Source organism: Silurus meridionalis, chromosome 19, assembly GCF_014805685.1.
Source record: "Silurus meridionalis isolate SWU-2019-XX chromosome 19, ASM1480568v1, whole genome shotgun sequence".
Lineage (NCBI taxonomy): Eukaryota > Metazoa > Chordata > Actinopteri > Siluriformes > Siluridae > Silurus > Silurus meridionalis.
This window is the reverse complement of record NC_060902.1, coordinates 621,145-638,644: the sequence shown is the minus strand read 5'-3', so window position 1 is coordinate 638,644 and position 17,500 is coordinate 621,145. Positions and strand designations below refer to the sequence as shown.

The following is a 17,500-nucleotide window of genomic DNA, read 5'->3' as shown; positions in this document are numbered from 1 at the left end:
TCTAAGCGAAAGATTCAGCTTTTCCCTGAAATGACTCAGTAAACTGGCTCATGAATAAACTTTAGTCATGACTGGAAAGAACATCTCTCTGACTTGTGTGAACGTTCTGGTGTATTAGATCTTTAATAAACCCAGCAGAGGTGGAAAGTAACGAAGTACAAATACTTCTTTACTGGTATTTTTCTGGTATCAGTTTTTTTACTCCACTGTTTATTTTTCAGAAAACTTTTTACTTTCACTCATTACATTTTTACACAAATTTTACTTTCTACTTCTTACATTTTCACACCAGCCTCGTTACTTTTAGTATTATTTCTTCTCATTGCGTGGCTTTTTCACCAAATCACTGGTGTATTATTTCCTGCCTATCAGATGTAGACATAATCAAGTGGAGCAAACAATGAGCAAGAACAAGAGGAATGGTTCATGTGAATTCAGAGGGAGTCACAGGAAAGACATTCCTCCACACCATGGTCATATATAAGGGAGATGTTCGAAATTATAATATATAATATGATATATATCTAACATTTTATTGTTATATCTTCTTAATGTTCTTTAATGTTTAAAGTTTAAAACAATTTTGTTTGTATTTTAAATAAGGGCTGCTGCCACATGTTGCTATTTTTTAAATAAGGATGTTGTTAATGTTCTTAGTTTCTGTAGTATGTAGCTCCACACAAAAGTATTAGGACACCTGCCCTTTCCTGCTCTATGTGGTTCTTTTCCAAACTTTTACCACAAATCTAATCTAATCTAATAATCTAATAATCTAATAAATCTAATAATAAAATTTTGCATTCACTTGAACTTGGAAACCCAAACCTGTTGGGTGACCATGGTGATGCCCCTGTGCACAAAGTGAGCTCCTGGAAGATCTGGTTTACATGCTTTGGAGAGGAAGATCTTGAGTGGCCTGCTATAGAGCTCTGATCTCATCCCTACTGAACACCTTTGGGATGAATTGGAATGCTGACTGCACCCAGGCCTCCTCACCTCAGCTCTTACCTACATCAGTACCCGCCTTTCATAACACCCTTGTGGCTGATGAACATAAATATCCATAAGTACACTACAAAAACCTAGTGGAACATCTTCCCAGAAGAGTTGAGGGAAATATTAAAGCACATTGGGATTAAATGTTGAATTCAATGCTCAAAAATGACATACCGTACTTATGACCAGGTGAGATATATATATATATATATATATATATATATATATATATTGGTTTTGGTTGTTCAGCCTGGAAACATTCAGTTTTTGTATTAATACATTGATATAATGTGAGGTTCAGGTACCAGCGTGACACTAAAACAGGTCGTAGTAACAGCTACTTTTTACTTGAGTACATGTCAGATCCCAAACTTCTTTACTTTAACTTGAGTAAAAAAGTGTAGTCAGAACTTCAACTTTTACTGAAGTCTTTTAAAACATGAGTATCTGTACTTCTACTTGAGTAAACGATGTGTATACCTTTGCCACCTCTGAAACCCAGTAATGACTTTTATCAACAATGAAAGCTGGTGGTGTGAAGAAGACATTCAGGTTAATTGTATTGATGTGGTTGTATAAAGCTACAGAGATCCTGGGCTGTCAATCAATTCAGTTCCTGGATTTTTTTAATGACTTGCCATGTTGGTCAAATTTTTCTGAACTGTTTAACTGAAGAGCTTCTGCTGAAATCATTGTTTTTTTTTAGATGGATGTACTGGACGGATTGGGAAGAAGATCCGAAAGAAAGCAAAAGAGGTAAAATCGAGAGAGCCTGGATGGATGGAACCAACCGGAACATTCTCCTGACCTCGAAGACAGTTTTGTGGCCCAATGGTCTGAGCCTGGATGTTCCTCAGGGGATCCTGTACTGGGTGGATGCTTATTATGACCGCATTGAGATGGTTTACCTCAACAGCACCGAGCGCAAGGTCAGCTCTGAAACGTTTACCTTTTCTCTATAAATCTTCACTGATTAGCAAATATATTTCTGCTACAGGCTAATCAGCTACGTTACAACAGAGCGCTAAACCAAGTGTTAAGCGAAATAAACTAGTTGCTAGGGTTACAGTTAGGGTTAGATTATAGTTTCAAGGTGATAGAATGGAAAATATGGCAACTAATTAGTATTTACAAGGAAACGTGGAACCTAGCTAGTTGTTAACATTGAAACCATGCCAACTAGCAAGGTGATAGCATGGAAATCCTGGCAACTAGCTAGCATTTACAGGAAGATATTGCTACATGCTAAATATTCTGTGTTTCCCTTTAGACTGTGTATGAAGGACAGGAACTGAGTCACGCCTTCGGTCTCTGCCACTATAAGAACTTCCTGTTCTGGAACGAGTACCGTAGCGGCAGCATCTACAAACTCGACCAGGACACCAAATCTGTCACACTTCTCCGCAACGAGCGTCCTCCCATTTTCGAAATCCGCATGTACGACGCCCAGCAACAGCAAGGTATCGACCCCAGTTCATCATTCAACAGCTCACCTCACAGACAATGCTAACGGCTAATGACCTACCCTTCTGAGACATGCTCTTACTAACAGCACGAGGTTCAGGAGGATCAATGACCAGTGATCTGTTTTAGCATTCTGATATAAATGTAGCATTTAACTACAGTGAGCTATTCGCTTTAGCAAACACAAACGCTAATAATCTTGAGAGTAGACTCTTTTAACTGTCTGTCTGTTTCCTGGTTTTCAGGTACGAATGCGTGTCGATCGAATAACGGTGGATGCAGTATTTTGTGTTTAGTGACGCCAGAAGGTCGATCGTGCGCTTGTGCTGAAGATCAGCTCCTGGACCCGGCAGATAACACCAGCTGTAAAGGTAACAGATCTAATTAGCATCGGTTTCAACATGTTATTACAATAAACTTAGTTTAATAAACAAACAATAAAACCCCAGAAAATAAAACCACTAAAATGAAACACATAAAGCTAATTGCTTGTTAGCACTTGTTAAAAGTATGCGCCAAAAAACTAGCTAGCTAGATTTCTGGAGAAAACGAGTTATTATTATGATTTCTCTAGCTACGTTACTTTATAAATGAAGAAATGCTAACAATTCTGAGATACTGTACCTTCTATCGGCTAGCAAATTAGCAGTTTTAACACAAAACAGCTCGCATGTTATTACATTAGTTTAGGAATTGATGAGGAAAAGTTACACCACCCAACTGCTAGCTATTGAAGTACTTAACATGCTAACAGCTAGCTAGCTAGAATTCTGAGGATCAAATATGTTTATCAGAATGCTAGTGACTTAGCATTCAGGAATAAAATAAAATGTGTAGAATAATAAGAATTAACTGTGTGTGTGTGTGTGTGTGTGTGTGTGTGTGTGTGTGTGTGTGTGTGTAGCGAACCCGTCTTACATTCCCCCTCCTCAGTGTCAGTCTGGAGAGTTCGCCTGTAAGAATAATCGCTGTATTCAGGAGCGCTGGAAGTGCGACGGAGACAACGACTGTCTAGACAACAGTGATGAAGCTCCTGAACTCTGTCGTGAGAACAAACACACACACACACACACACACACACACACACACACACACACACACACACACACACACAAACACGCACACACTGACGATCTTGTGAATCTGATGAGAGAATGTCAGGAGTTTTTGCCGAGCTGCATCAAAGCTAACACCCTTATACACTCTCGTTTACACACACTCAGACTTACACACACACACACACACACACACACACACACACACACACACACACACTTAGACTTACTTAACGAATACATAATACACAAATAAAAATTAGAGGTTGTTTCTCTGCTGTTTATTAGTGTGTGTGTGTGTGTGTGTGTGTGTGTGTGTGTGTGTGTGTGTAGATCAGCACACGTGTCCTGCTGATCGGTTTAAATGTCAGAATAATCGCTGCATCCCCATGCGCTGGCTCTGTGACGGAGACAACGATTGTGGCAACGACGAGGACGAGTCCAACTCTACGTGCTCCGGTACACACACACACACACACACACACACACACGCACACAAGGTGTTTCTGATGGGCGGTGACCTTTAGCTGATGATCTCTGCAGGAATTCTCACATTTTCTTCTCCAGTTCAGGTGAAATCATTTCCAACTCTCATTCTGTCATTTCAGTTTGTTTATACTGTGAGAAAAAGAGCAGAGAGAGATGGAGAGAAACACAGAGACAAATAGAAATGGACACAGAAAAAGAAAAACACACATTTCTCTCTCACATCTCTCACATCTTTTATCTCTCTCACATCTCTCACATCTTTTATCTCCCTCACATCTCTCTCACATGTCTCCCACATCTCTCTCTCTCATCTCTTTCATACCTCTCTCACATATTTTATCTCCCTCACATTTTTCATATCTCTCTCACATCTTTCTCATATCTTCCTCACATCTTTTACCTCCTTCACATCCCTCTCATATCTATATTACATCTCTTATCTCTCCCACATCTCACTTATATCTCTTATATCTCTCTCACATTTCTTATCTCTCTCACCTCTCTCACAAATCTCTTTCTTATGTCTCTCATATCTCTCTTGTCTCTCACACATCTCTAATATTTGTCATGTCTCTCTCATGTCTCTATCTCATATCTCTCACGTCTCTCTCATGGCTCTCTCATATCTCTTTGATTTCTCTCACATTTTGGACGTTCCCTGTTTCTCAGCTCGGACGTGTCCTGCTAATCAGTACTCATGTGCGAGTGGACGGTGTATTCCCAGCTCGTGGACGTGTGACCTGGATGATGATTGTGGAGATCGTTCTGATGAACCTGCATCCTGTGGTACATACCATCTCTCTAACACACACACACACACACACACACACACACCACTTCCTTTATTACACTTTATTATCACTCACATGTATTGCTTACAAACTAGAAGAGTGTGCAGTGTGTGAATATTATGGGATTTTACCGTGTGTGTGTGTGTGTGTGTGTGTGTGTGTGTGTGTGTGTGTGTGTGTGTGTGTGTGTTGTGTTCAGCATATCCCACATGTTTTCCTCCCACCCAGTTCACATGTAATAACGGACGCTGCATCAACATGAACTGGCGCTGTGACAGCGGTGAGTGCTTTTACTTTCTCACGGCTACACGTGTCGACTTGTGTGTTAGTGTGTTATAATGTGCTGGTTTGTATTAGTGTGTGTTAGTGGGTCTTTGTGCCTTATATTGTTATGGTATGTGTTATATTGTTATGGTGTGTGTTACAGTGTATCAGTGTGTTATAATTGGTTAGTGTGTGTTATATTGTTATGGTGTGTGTTATAATTGGTTAGTGTGTGTGTTATAATTGGTTAGTGTGTGTTATATTGTTATGGTGTGTGTTATATTGGTTAGTGTGTGTTATATTGTTATGGTGTGTGTTACAGTGTATCAGTGTGTTATAATTGGTTAGTGTGTGTTATATTGTTATGGGGTATGTGTTATAATTGATTAGTGTGTGTTATATTGTTACAGTGTGTTATAGTGTATTAGTGTGTTAATTGGTTAGTGTGTGTTATATTGTTATGGTGTGTGTTATAATTGGTTAGTGTGTGTTATATTGTTATGGTGTGTGTTACAGTGTATCAGTGTGTTATAATTGGTTAGTGTGTGTTATATTGTTATGGGGTGTGTTATAATTGGTTAGTGTGTGTTATATTGTTACAGTGTGTGTTATAGTGTATTAGTGTGTTAATTGGTTAGTGTGTGTTATATTGTTACAGTGTGTGTTATAGTGTATTAGTGTGTTAATTGGTTAGTGTGTGTTATATTGTTACAGTGTGTTATAGTGTATTAGTGTGTTAATTGGTTAGTGTGTGTTATATTGTTATGGTGTGTGTTATAATTGGTTAGTGTGTGTTATATTGGTATGGTGTGTGTTATAATTGGTTAGTGTGTGTTATATTGTTATGGGTGTGTGTTATAATTGGTTAGTGTGTTATATTGGTATGGTGTGTGTTATATTGTTATGGTGTGTGTTATAGTGTATCAGAGTGTTATTGGTTAGTGTGTGTTATATTGGTATGGCGTGTGTTATAATTGGTTAGTGTGTGTTATAATGTGCTGGTTTGTATTAGTGTGTTATAATTGGTTAGTGTGTGTTATATTGGTATGGTGTGTGTTATAATTGGTTAGTGTGTGTTATATTGGTATGGTGTGTTATAATTGGTTAGTGTGTGTTATAATTGGTTAGTGTGTGTTATATTGGTATGGTGTGTGTTATAATTGGTTAGTGTGTGTTATATTGGTATGGTGTGTGTTATAATTGGTTAGTGTGTGTTATATTGGTATGGTGTGTGTTATAATTGGTTAGTGTGTTATAATTGGTTAGTGTGTGTGTGTTATAATTGGTTAGTGTGTGTTATAATTGGTTAGTGTGTGTTATATTGGTATGGTGTGTGTTATAATTGGTTAGTGTGTGTTATATTGGTATGGTGTGTTATAGTGTATTAGTGTGTTATAATTGGTTAGTGTGTGTTATATTGTTACGGTGTGTGTTATAGTGTATTAGTGTGTTATAATTGGTTAGTGTGTGTTATACTGGTATGGTGTGTGTTATATTGTTATGGTGTGCGTTATAGTGAATTAGTGTGTGTTATAATTGGTTAGTGTGTGTTATTGTTTATTGGTGTGTATTTTGCATCATCATGTGTAGGAGTGTGTTATAGTGTGTGATGTTGTGTAATAGTATATGTTGTTGTGTGTGTGTGTGTGTGTGTGTGTGTGTGTGTGTGTGTGTGTGTGTTCACTACATCACGTCTCTGTCATTACCCTTTGTCTGTGTCTTTGTGTGTTTTTGTGTTCATTTCCTCATTTATCCATCTGTGTGTGTGTTTACATCACTTCCTGTTCTATGTGCCATTGGCCCACCCCTTGTCTCCAATTGGCTCCCTGTTGCAGAAAAGGATTGTGGGGACGGATCTGATGAGTTCAATTGTCCCAACCTGACCGGTTAGTGCATAGATCAACATGCACCATAAATATCTGTAGCCAGCAATCACTCAATCAATAAATCAATCAATTTAGTTTGTAATGTATTTGTTTTAAATAAATAATAATTACATATGGTTTATTAAAAGCTGCAGTCAGTTCTCTCAATAATTTATTATTATCTTAGTAGGAAATCAAAGATTTTACATATTAATCGTATTGATATGTAAGCATTTCCTACTCAGTACAATAGAATCGCTGGGAGACTCTGCAGATTTAATGGCACCTTTTTATTTCTTCTCTTTATATTTGAATTAAAATAGAGCTTTTCCCCATGGTGCATGGTGCGATCTATGCAGTTTCTGTCATTATCTATTGTGATCTTTGTGTGTGTCTTTATTAAATTGTCTTTGTGTGTGTGTGTGTGTGTGTGTGTGTGTGTGTGTGTGTGTGTGTGTGTTGTATTTTATAATGTAATGTCAGTGTATTTGGTGCCAGTTGTGTAGCGTTGTTGTGTAATTGTGTTGTAGATAATGATTGCGGTGATAACAGTGATGAAGCGGGCTGCACTCACTCCTGCTCCAGCACGCAGTTTAAATGCAACAGTGGCCGCTGCATTCCCGATTACTGGACCTGCGACGGAGACAACGACTGCAACGACTTCAGCGATGAGACCCACGCCAACTGCAGCAATAACGGTAACCATCAACATCATCACCACCATCATCGCCACCACCATCATCATCATCCTCCTCCTCTTCCTCATTACCACCACCACCACCATCATCATCATCATCACGATCATCTTTATCACCATCATCATCATGGGCATCATTATTATCACATCACCATCTTAATAACCATTATCACCACCGTCATCATCACCATTATAATCACGATAATCATCATTATCTTTATCCCCATCTTTATCACCACCATGATCATTATCCTCCTCATCTTCATCACCACCACCACCATTTTCATCATCATCATCATTTATAAACCCATTTTAATCACGTCTAATTGTTACAATTAATATTAATTGTATGTTAATTGTATAAATTAACATATTAATTAGTATTACAACCAATAATAACAATAAAAAGAATGAATAAAAAATGTTTACTTTTTCAAAAATACTACTAGGATTTCTACTAATAAATAAATAAATTAGTAAACAAGTACAAAATAACATAAAAGTAAGTTTAAATATACAATAAATTAAATGAATATTTTTATAAGTATTGTGATACAGAATCATAACTTATAAATTATAAAGTAGCAAAATAGATTTGATATCATTTAAAATTACTACTGAAACTAATAAATATAAATAACAATATGTATAATAATGAGGAGAAGAATATAAAGAAGATGATCAAACTTATTGGTTCATGGTAATTAAGGTGTGTGTTTGTGTGTGTGTGTGTGTGTGTGTGTGTGTGTTTTAGCGACCCGTCCCCCTGGTGGTTGTCACACTGATGAGTTTCAGTGTTGGATGGACAGTCTGTGTATTCCTCTGCGCTGGCGCTGTGATGGAGACACGGACTGTGTGGATATGAGCGACGAGAAAAACTGCGAAGGCGTCACAAACATCTGTGACCCTGCGGTCAAATTCGGCTGCAAAGACTCCGGTGAGGAATTGTGGATAATGTAGTGTAGTGGATGTGTTACTGAGGGCACACAGCACTGCTTACTGTCGCCTTCTGTCCCATAGCAAAATGTATTAGTAAGGCGTGGGTTTGTGATGGAGACAGCGACTGTGAGGATAACTCGGACGAAGAGAACTGTGAAGCGCTGGTGTGTAAACTCTCACATCACATGTGTGTTAACGACTCAAACATCTGCCTACGACCTGAGAAATTGTGTGATGGGAAAGATGACTGTCCTGATGGATCTGACGAGAAACTGTGCGGTGAGAGAGCACTCAATTAATCATATACCCTATACCCCATTCTCTTAACCTTCATTCCCTATACCCTATACCCTATACCCCATCCCCTATACCATATACCCTATACCCCATTCTCTTAACCTTCATTCCCTATACCCTGTACCATATACCCTATATCCCATTCTCTTAACCTTCATTCCTATACCCTATACCCCATCCCTATACCATATACCTATACCCCATTCTCTTAACCTTCATTCCCTATACCCTGTACCATATACCCTATATCCCATTCTCTTAACCTTCATTCCTATACCCTATACCCCATCCCCTATACCATATACTCTATACCCCATTCTCTTAACCTTCATTCCCTATACCCCATCCCTATACCATATACCCTATACCCCATTCCCTATACCCTATACCCCATTCCTATTTCCTATACCCCATCCCTATACCATATACCTATACCCCATCCCTATACCATATACCCTATACCCCATTCCTATTTCCTATACCCTATACCATATACCCTATACCCCATTTTCTATTTCCTATACCCCATGCCCTATATCAGCATTTCCTATACCCTCTACCCCATTTCCTACACCATGTACCCTATCCCTATAGACAATTTTCTATCCCTATCCCCTATAACATATCACATTCCCTATACCCCATATCCTATACTCCATAACCCATACCCTATACCCCATTCTCTATACCCCATTCCATATATCCTATACCACATTTCAAATATCCTATACCCCATCCCCCATCCACTATACCCTATACACCATTCCCTATACCCTATACCCTATTCCCCATTGCCTATACCCTATACAGTTTTCCCTATTCACAAATCCCTATATCCTATACCCCATCCCCTTATACCCTATACCCCATCCACCATTCCCCTTTCCACTTGCACTTCTTTTCTATACACTCTCCTATTCCCACTCCTCGTCCTGTCTGCAGGTTAATATAACGTTTATAAAGGTACGGTATGTACAGGTGTTCCATGTTACTGAGAAACGCTGTGATACTCTGTGTATGATCAGATCTGTGCTCTCTGGAGAATGGCGGCTGCAGTCACAACTGTTCCGTAGCTCCAGGTTTGGGAATCGTGTGTTCCTGTCCTCTGGGGATGGAGCTCAGTGCCAACAATAAAACCTGCCAGATCCAGGGCTTCTGTGCCAAACATCTGAAGTGCAGTCAGCGCTGCGAACAGGACAAATTCACTGTCAAGTGCTCATGCTACGAAGGCTGGGCTCTGGAGCCAGACATGGAGAGCTGCAGGAGCACCGGTAAACAACATATACTCAATATACAGTATATAGATTCTATACAGTAATACAAATTCTGAACTTTGGCTCCATTTTGACATTTTGGCCCGGAACATTTTAATGTTAAAAATAGTCTGTTCTTATTAAATAAAGGTCAGATTTTTCTCCACTGTTCATTTTGTTCTGTGAAGAAAATAAAATAATGGGACAAAATCCATAAAAAGAAAAGAAAAGAGCTGAACATAAGGCTGGAGATCAGCCACGTCTTCAGGAAGTGTGCTTCTCAGAAGGGTACTCAATCTGTAATAAAGGTGGTGGTTTTGGGTTTAGGGGTAATAAACTGGGTGAGCTCGAGGGCACGGAGGGAACATGGTGCAGCTCAGTGAATAGCTCCATTATTAACACGCTGGAAATCTGAGGAATAAGCATAAAGAAGAAAAGGGAAAACATTTATTTTGGCAGGAAGTGCTATGGTCACCATGGAGACTTTACCCCAGTATGACAAAGAAGTTTCTGGTAAATTAAGGCAAATAAATCTTTTTTTTTAGCTGTTTAGATTCAATTGAAAGGTCAAAGGTTGTATGAAAAAAGAAGTTGTACGTTCAGTACTGCTCTAAACAAACCTGACAGCTCTGCGTGCAAAAACACATCATTTCCTTTACAATTATTTACAGAAATGTTTTAAACTAATTATAATGCAATTTAAAAAAATCTAATTTTTATAAGACAGTTATACATTTATTTTATAGAATTTTTTATTATATTATTATAGAATTTTATCTTTATTATTAGTAATTTACGTAATTTATGAATAGTTTTCATAAACAGTGAATACATTGTTTTACAAGTAAATATTTGATGTTTATTCATTTATATAAATATATAAAATATTTTCTTGTTTCTCCTTCATTTGAGTCGTTTTCACTTTCCTACCTATTGATCTTTTGTATTTTGTTTCTTTTTTATCATTTGTCCTCTGGTTTTCTCTTAGACCCCTTTAAGCCGTTTATTATCTTCTCAAACCGTCACGAGATTCGACGCATCGACCTGCACAAAGGAGAGTTCAGCGTCCTCGTCCGGGACTTCGCAACACCATCGCTCTTGACTTCCATCTGAATGAGAGCGCTCTCTACTGGACCGATGTGGTAGAGGACAAAATTTACCGCGGGAAACTGTCCGAGAACGGAGGTACTGTTCAGAGCCTGGTGTTTGAACATTTTAGCAGTAAACCTGTAATGAACATGAGCATCATAAGCATTGTTTTTCTGTGTGTCCTCAGCGGCTCTGACTAGTTTTGATGTGGTGATTCAGTACGGTTTGGCGACGCCTGAAGGATTAGCTGTGGATTGGATCGCTGGGAATATTTACTGGGTGGAAAGTAACTTGGATCAGATTGAAGTGGCAAAACTAGACGGCACCATGCGAACTACGCTGCTAGCCGGAGACGTCGAACATCCCCGGGCCATTGCCCTCGACCCCAGGGAGGGGTACTGTATACCCTTATATTATACTAATTTAAATCCAACTCACATTCATTCAAATTCACTCCTCTGCTTTATCCTTCACTCAATCAGTTTTACTTTCAGATTTCCTGCAAGTTTATCACACATTTGGCAGATTAGCACAGTAGTTTTAAACTTTTTCTGCCATTCCCCACTTTAGAGGGGTAAATATTTAAGCCCCACCTGTCCTCAATCACCCAAAAAGTGGTAATAAAATACTTCAAGTTTCAAAATGTGTAATTTATTAAAACATACATTTCTAAATCAATAACATTAAATAGCATCAAGGTTAAAAATAGATTATATAAAAGTGTAGGTGTGTTCTGAACCCTAACTGATTTTGTTTCCATTAATGACCTAATTGTTTGTTTGTGGTTGCTTTCAGTGTATGAACTTTATTTTTAAATGATAAAATCATAAGTGAAGATTTTAAAGAAATGAAATGAAAAATGTAATAGATCCTGCCGTTCATCGTGCCCCACCTGTCATGTCTTTATTCCCCACTAGAGGGTCATGCCCCACACTTTAAAAACCACTGAATTAGCAAGACTTATCTTTTGAGCCCCACAAATCACTCGTCCCCCATTTACATATTCACCCTGGTTCTCACCTCCGGGTTTTTTCCAGTTCCTGCAAATAAAACATTTTTTGTGCAGAATTCTGTTTTGGACGGATTGGGACGCGAGCATGCCGAGGATCGAGGCTGCATCTATGAGTGGATTTGGGCGGCGTACCATCCATAAAGAGACCGGAAATGGAGGTTGGCCCAATGGCCTCACTGTCGATTACCTCGAGAGGAGAATCCTCTGGATAGACGCCCGGTAAGAGAGCTTTATTCTTCTAGATATGTTCCAGCAATATTCCAAAATATGATCACTCTAAAGTAATGAACATTGAGTGATTAAGGCGTTATACTGATCACTGCTAAAACTCTGTAATTAACCTTGTTATTGTACAGTCACCGCCATTAGTGTTGTACAAGCCAGTGCACTCTTATTGCCGGTCCCAAACCTGGATAAATAGGGAGGGTTGTGTTATGAAGGACATCCAGCGTAAAAAATATTGTAAGCCAACGGGGAAATTGTGCTACTGTCGGCTGAAGGAGGAGTAGGAGAGGAGAAAGACATCTACAAAGACGGCAGGAAAAGGAAAAGTGGAGAAGAGTAGAGGTTCGGGTTGGTACTTTAAATGTTGGTACTGTGACTGGTAAAGGGAGAGAGGGGGTTAGATGAAGTGGTAGAATAAAATCGGTGGTGCTGAAGACATGGATGTGTGAAGTGAGTACGAATGTGTGTTGACTCCAGGTTGTACAGATTAGTCACACAGTTGTGTGTGTGTGTGTGTGTGTGTGTGTGTGTGTGTGTGTGAGTTTTAATTCAGTTCTGTATTGAGAAGCCTGATGGCTTAAGGGAAGAAACTGTTGCGCAGTCTGGATGTGGCGGCCCGAATGTTTTGAACTGTTTCCCTGATGGCAGGAGGGTGCAGAGTGTGTGTGAAGGGTGTGTGTAACCTCTTGGTGATGGAGCTGGTGTTGAGCGACCAAGTGAAGTCCTCCTCCAGATGAACACTAAGGAGTTTGGTGCTCTTGACGATCTTCACGGAGGATCTATCGATGATTAGTGGAGAATGGTTGCTCTGTGTTCTACTGAAGTCAACAATCATCTCTTTAGTTTTGTCGACGTTGAGAGACAGGTTGTTCGCTCCACACCAGGCTGTTAACCATTGCACCTCCTCTCTGTATGCTGACTCATCGTTCTTGTTGATGAGACTCACCACGGTCGTGTCACACAGCCCTGAGGGGCCCCAGTGCATAGTGTGGTTCTGCTGGAGATGCTGTTTCCGATCCGGACAGACTGAGGTCTCCCAGTCAGGAAGTCCAGGATCCAGTTACAGAGAGAGGTGTTCAGGCCCAGTAGGCTCAACGAGGGAAGATTGTGTTGAATGCTGAGCTGAAGTCTATGAACAGCATTCGTACATACGAGTCCTTGTTGTCCAGGTAGGTGAGGGCCAGATATAGGGTCGTGGAGATGGCATCGTCCGTGGAACGGTTTGGACGGAATGCAAACTGCATGGGGTCCACTGAGGGTGGAAGCGGGGTCTTGATGTGCCTCATGACGAGCCTCTGGAAGCACTTCATCACGATTGGTGTGAGTTCGACAAGACGGTAGTCATTGAGGCAGGAGACAGTAGACTTCTACGGCATGGAGGCGATGGTCGTTGTCTTGAGGTGTTAAAGATGTCGTTGAAGACATCTGCTAGCTGTTCTGCACATTTTCTGAGCTCTCTGACAGGAATGTTGTCTGGTCCAGCAGACTTCCGTGGGTTAACTCTGCATTGAGTTTCCCTGACTTTAGTGGTTAGACAGAGCACCTGGTCACTGGGAGGAGGGGTGGTCTTCCTCGCCGCCATGTTGTTCTGCACTTTAAATCGGGCGTAAAAGTCGTTCAGCACATCTGGGAGTGTTGTAACAATGGTAACACTGATTTTAGCACGTCACCAGCTTCAGAAACAGTTGGTTTAGTGTACTCTTGTTTTTACTTCTTGTTCCCAGATCTGATGCAATATACTCCACCAAGTACGATGGTTCTGGCCTGATCGAGGTTCTCCGTGGACACGAATACCTGTCGCACCCATTTGCCGTCACTATGTACGGAGGGGAGGTTTACTGGACGGACTGGCGCACGAACACACTCGCCAAAGCCAACAAGTGGACAGGAAACAATGTTACAGTGGTGCAGAGGACCAACACACAGCCCTTTGATCTGCAGGTGTATCATCCATCCAGACAACCGCAAGGTGAGCAGGGAAGGGAGCAGATTAACCCTGCGTCCTAATTCCTACTCCCTATTCCCTCTTCATTATACCCTATTCTCTATTACCTATTCCCTACTTTATATTCCCTACTCTCTATTCTCTACACCTTTATTCCATATTCTTTCCTCCACCCTCCCTGTTCTTTTTTCACTACTCCCAACTCTGCATTCCCTTCTTCCCATTCTCTACTCTGTATCATCACATTGAAATGATCATCCTTTATACATCATCCAGCCCACGAGCGGTTTCAAATAAACACAGTTACACTTTTTTTATCCTTAATTTGACCTTTAATGAACCCAGACAAGGTTCTTTACACAAGCAGTGGTTTGGGTTCTTGACAGGAAGACTGACTCCGGTTCCAGGGTTGTAATGAGGCACTGCAGCACAGAAGTGTAAAAAAAAAAAAAAAATACCAGAAATAAACATTAGGATTATTAAAATGTATTCATTTATTTAATATTGTTATAAACAGCATATGTGCATCTTAATGATGATGTTCTTTTAATGTTCTTTTAATAATCTCATTTATTTCTCATTTAAATTCCAAACACAAAGAAACCCTTTTATTATTATTATAGAGAGCGAGAAAGGGAGCGAGAAAGAGAGCGAGAGAGAGAGAGAAAGAGAGAGATTTATCCTGCAGAACTCGAACAAATTTAAACAGAATATCTGTTTCTGTCTGTCTGTCTGTTTATTGCCCTGTATGTGTGTCTGACTTGCTCTCTCTGTTTGGTTGTGTGTCTGTCTGTCTATCACTCTGTCCCTCTGTCTGTCTGATTATCGCTGTTTTAGTGTCTGTATGTCCGTGTCTGTATCTGGCTATCGCTCTGTCTGTCTGTGTATTGTTTTGTCTATCTGTGGTCTGTTTGTCTCTCTCTCTGTCTGTTTGTTTGTCTGTCTATCTCTCTGTCTGCCTAAATATTTTACTTAACACCTATAACTGCTGTCTGATTTGGTCTTTCTATCAGAAAACCTTTAATTAAATTTAAGCATTAATTACTTTTAAATAATCTTCTTTTCTCTCTCTCTCTTCCTCCTCTCTCTCTCTCTCTCTCTCTCCTCTCTCTCTCTCTCTCTCTCTCTCTCTCTCTCTCTCTCTCTCTCTCTCTCTCTCCCTTTATTTTTCTTTTCTTCCTCTTTCTCTCTCTTCTCTCTCTCTCTCTCTCTCTCTCTCTCTCTCTCGCTCTCTTTCTCTCTCTCTCTCTCTCTTGCTCTCTCATTCGCTCTTGTTTGAATTAGTTTGTAAAGGAAGTAAATGTAATATGTTTGGTGTGTGTGTGTGTGTGTGTGTGTGTGTGTGTGTGTGTGTGTGTGTGTGTGTGTGTGTGTGTGTTTCAGCTCCAAACCCATGTGCAGCAAACGGTGGTCTCGGCCCTTGTTCTCATCTCTGTCTCATTAATTATAATCAGGCGTTCTCCTGCGCGTGTCCTCATTTAATGAGGTTGAGTGGCGACAATCATACTTGCTACGGTCAGTGTACTTTACACACCTGTACACACACCTCTCTATACACACACCTGTACACACACCTCTATACACACCTCTATACACACACACCTCTATACACACATCTCTATACACACACCTGTACACACACCTTATATATACAAACCTGTACACAAACCTCTCTATACACACACCTGTACACACACCTCTATATACACACCTGTACACACACCTCCATAAACACATCTCTATACACACACCTGTACACACACCTTATATATACACACCTGCACACACACCTTTCTCTAAACACACACCTGTACACACAACATTTGTACACACACCTCTATACACACATCTCTATACACACACCTCTATACACACATCTCTAAACACACACCTGTACACACACCCTTATATATACACCTGTACACACACACCTCTCTATACACACACCTGTACACACACTCTCTATACACACACCTATACACACACCTACACACACACACCTCTATACACACCTGTACACACACACACCTTTATACACACAACTGTACACACACCTCTTTTATACACACGCCTGTACACACACCTCTCTCTATACACACACACCTGTACACACTCTCTATACACACACCTGTACACACACCTCTCTCTATACACACATCTCTATACACACACCTCTCTATACACATCTCTATACACACACCTCTCTATATACACATCTCTATACACACACCTCTATACACACCTGTACACACACCTCTATACACACACCTGTACACACATCTCTCTATACACACACCTGTACACACACCTCTCTATACACACCTGTACACACACCTCTCTCTATACACACACCTGTACACACACCTCTCTCTATAGACACACCTCTCTCTATACACACACTCTCTCTATACAAACACTTGTACACACACCTCTCTATACACACATCTCTATACACACACCTATACACACACCTCTCTATACACACATCTCTATACACACTCTATACACACCTGTACACACACACCTGCACACACCTCTCTCTATACACACACCTGTACACACACCTCTCTCTATACACACACCTGTACACACCTCTCTCTATACACACACCTGTACACACACCTCTCTCTCTATACACACACCTCTATACACACATCTCTATACACACACCTGTACACACACCTTATATATACAAACCTGTACACAAACCTCTCTATACACACACCTGTACACACACCTCTCTCTATACACACACCTGTACACACACCTCCATAAACACATCTCTATACACACACCTGTACACACACACCCTTATATATACACACCTGCACACACCTTTCTCTAAACACACACCTGTACACACAACATTTGTACACACACTCTATACACATCTCTATACACACACTCTATACACACATCTCTAAACACACACCTGTACACACACCCTTATATATACACCTGTACACACACCTCTCTCTATACACACACCTGTACACACACCTCTCTATACACACACCTATACACACACCTCCATACACACACACACACACACACACCTCTATACACACACCTGTACACACACACCTTTATACACACAACTGTACACACACCTCTTTATA

General features: G+C 40.1%; 1 protein-coding gene across 1 annotated transcript in view; it reads left to right on the top strand.

Moving 5' to 3' along the window:
- The window catches only part of lrp1aa (low density lipoprotein receptor-related protein 1Aa), a 117,066-nt gene that overhangs the window by 46,487 nt on the left and 53,079 nt on the right, over positions 1-17,500 (top strand). The window contains 17 exon segments of the mRNA XM_046874969.1: positions 1,703-1,925; positions 2,267-2,456; positions 2,706-2,831; positions 3,365-3,505; positions 3,849-3,974; positions 4,674-4,790; positions 4,995-5,075; positions 7,455-7,622; positions 8,376-8,558; positions 8,642-8,839; positions 9,883-10,128; positions 11,099-11,179; positions 11,182-11,295; positions 11,387-11,594; positions 12,266-12,430; positions 14,161-14,405; positions 15,765-15,896. Coding sequence (XP_046730925.1) covers positions 1,703-1,925; positions 2,267-2,456; positions 2,706-2,831; positions 3,365-3,505; positions 3,849-3,974; positions 4,674-4,790; positions 4,995-5,075; positions 7,455-7,622; positions 8,376-8,558; positions 8,642-8,839; positions 9,883-10,128; positions 11,099-11,179; positions 11,182-11,295; positions 11,387-11,594; positions 12,266-12,430; positions 14,161-14,405; positions 15,765-15,896 — 2,744 coding nt within the window.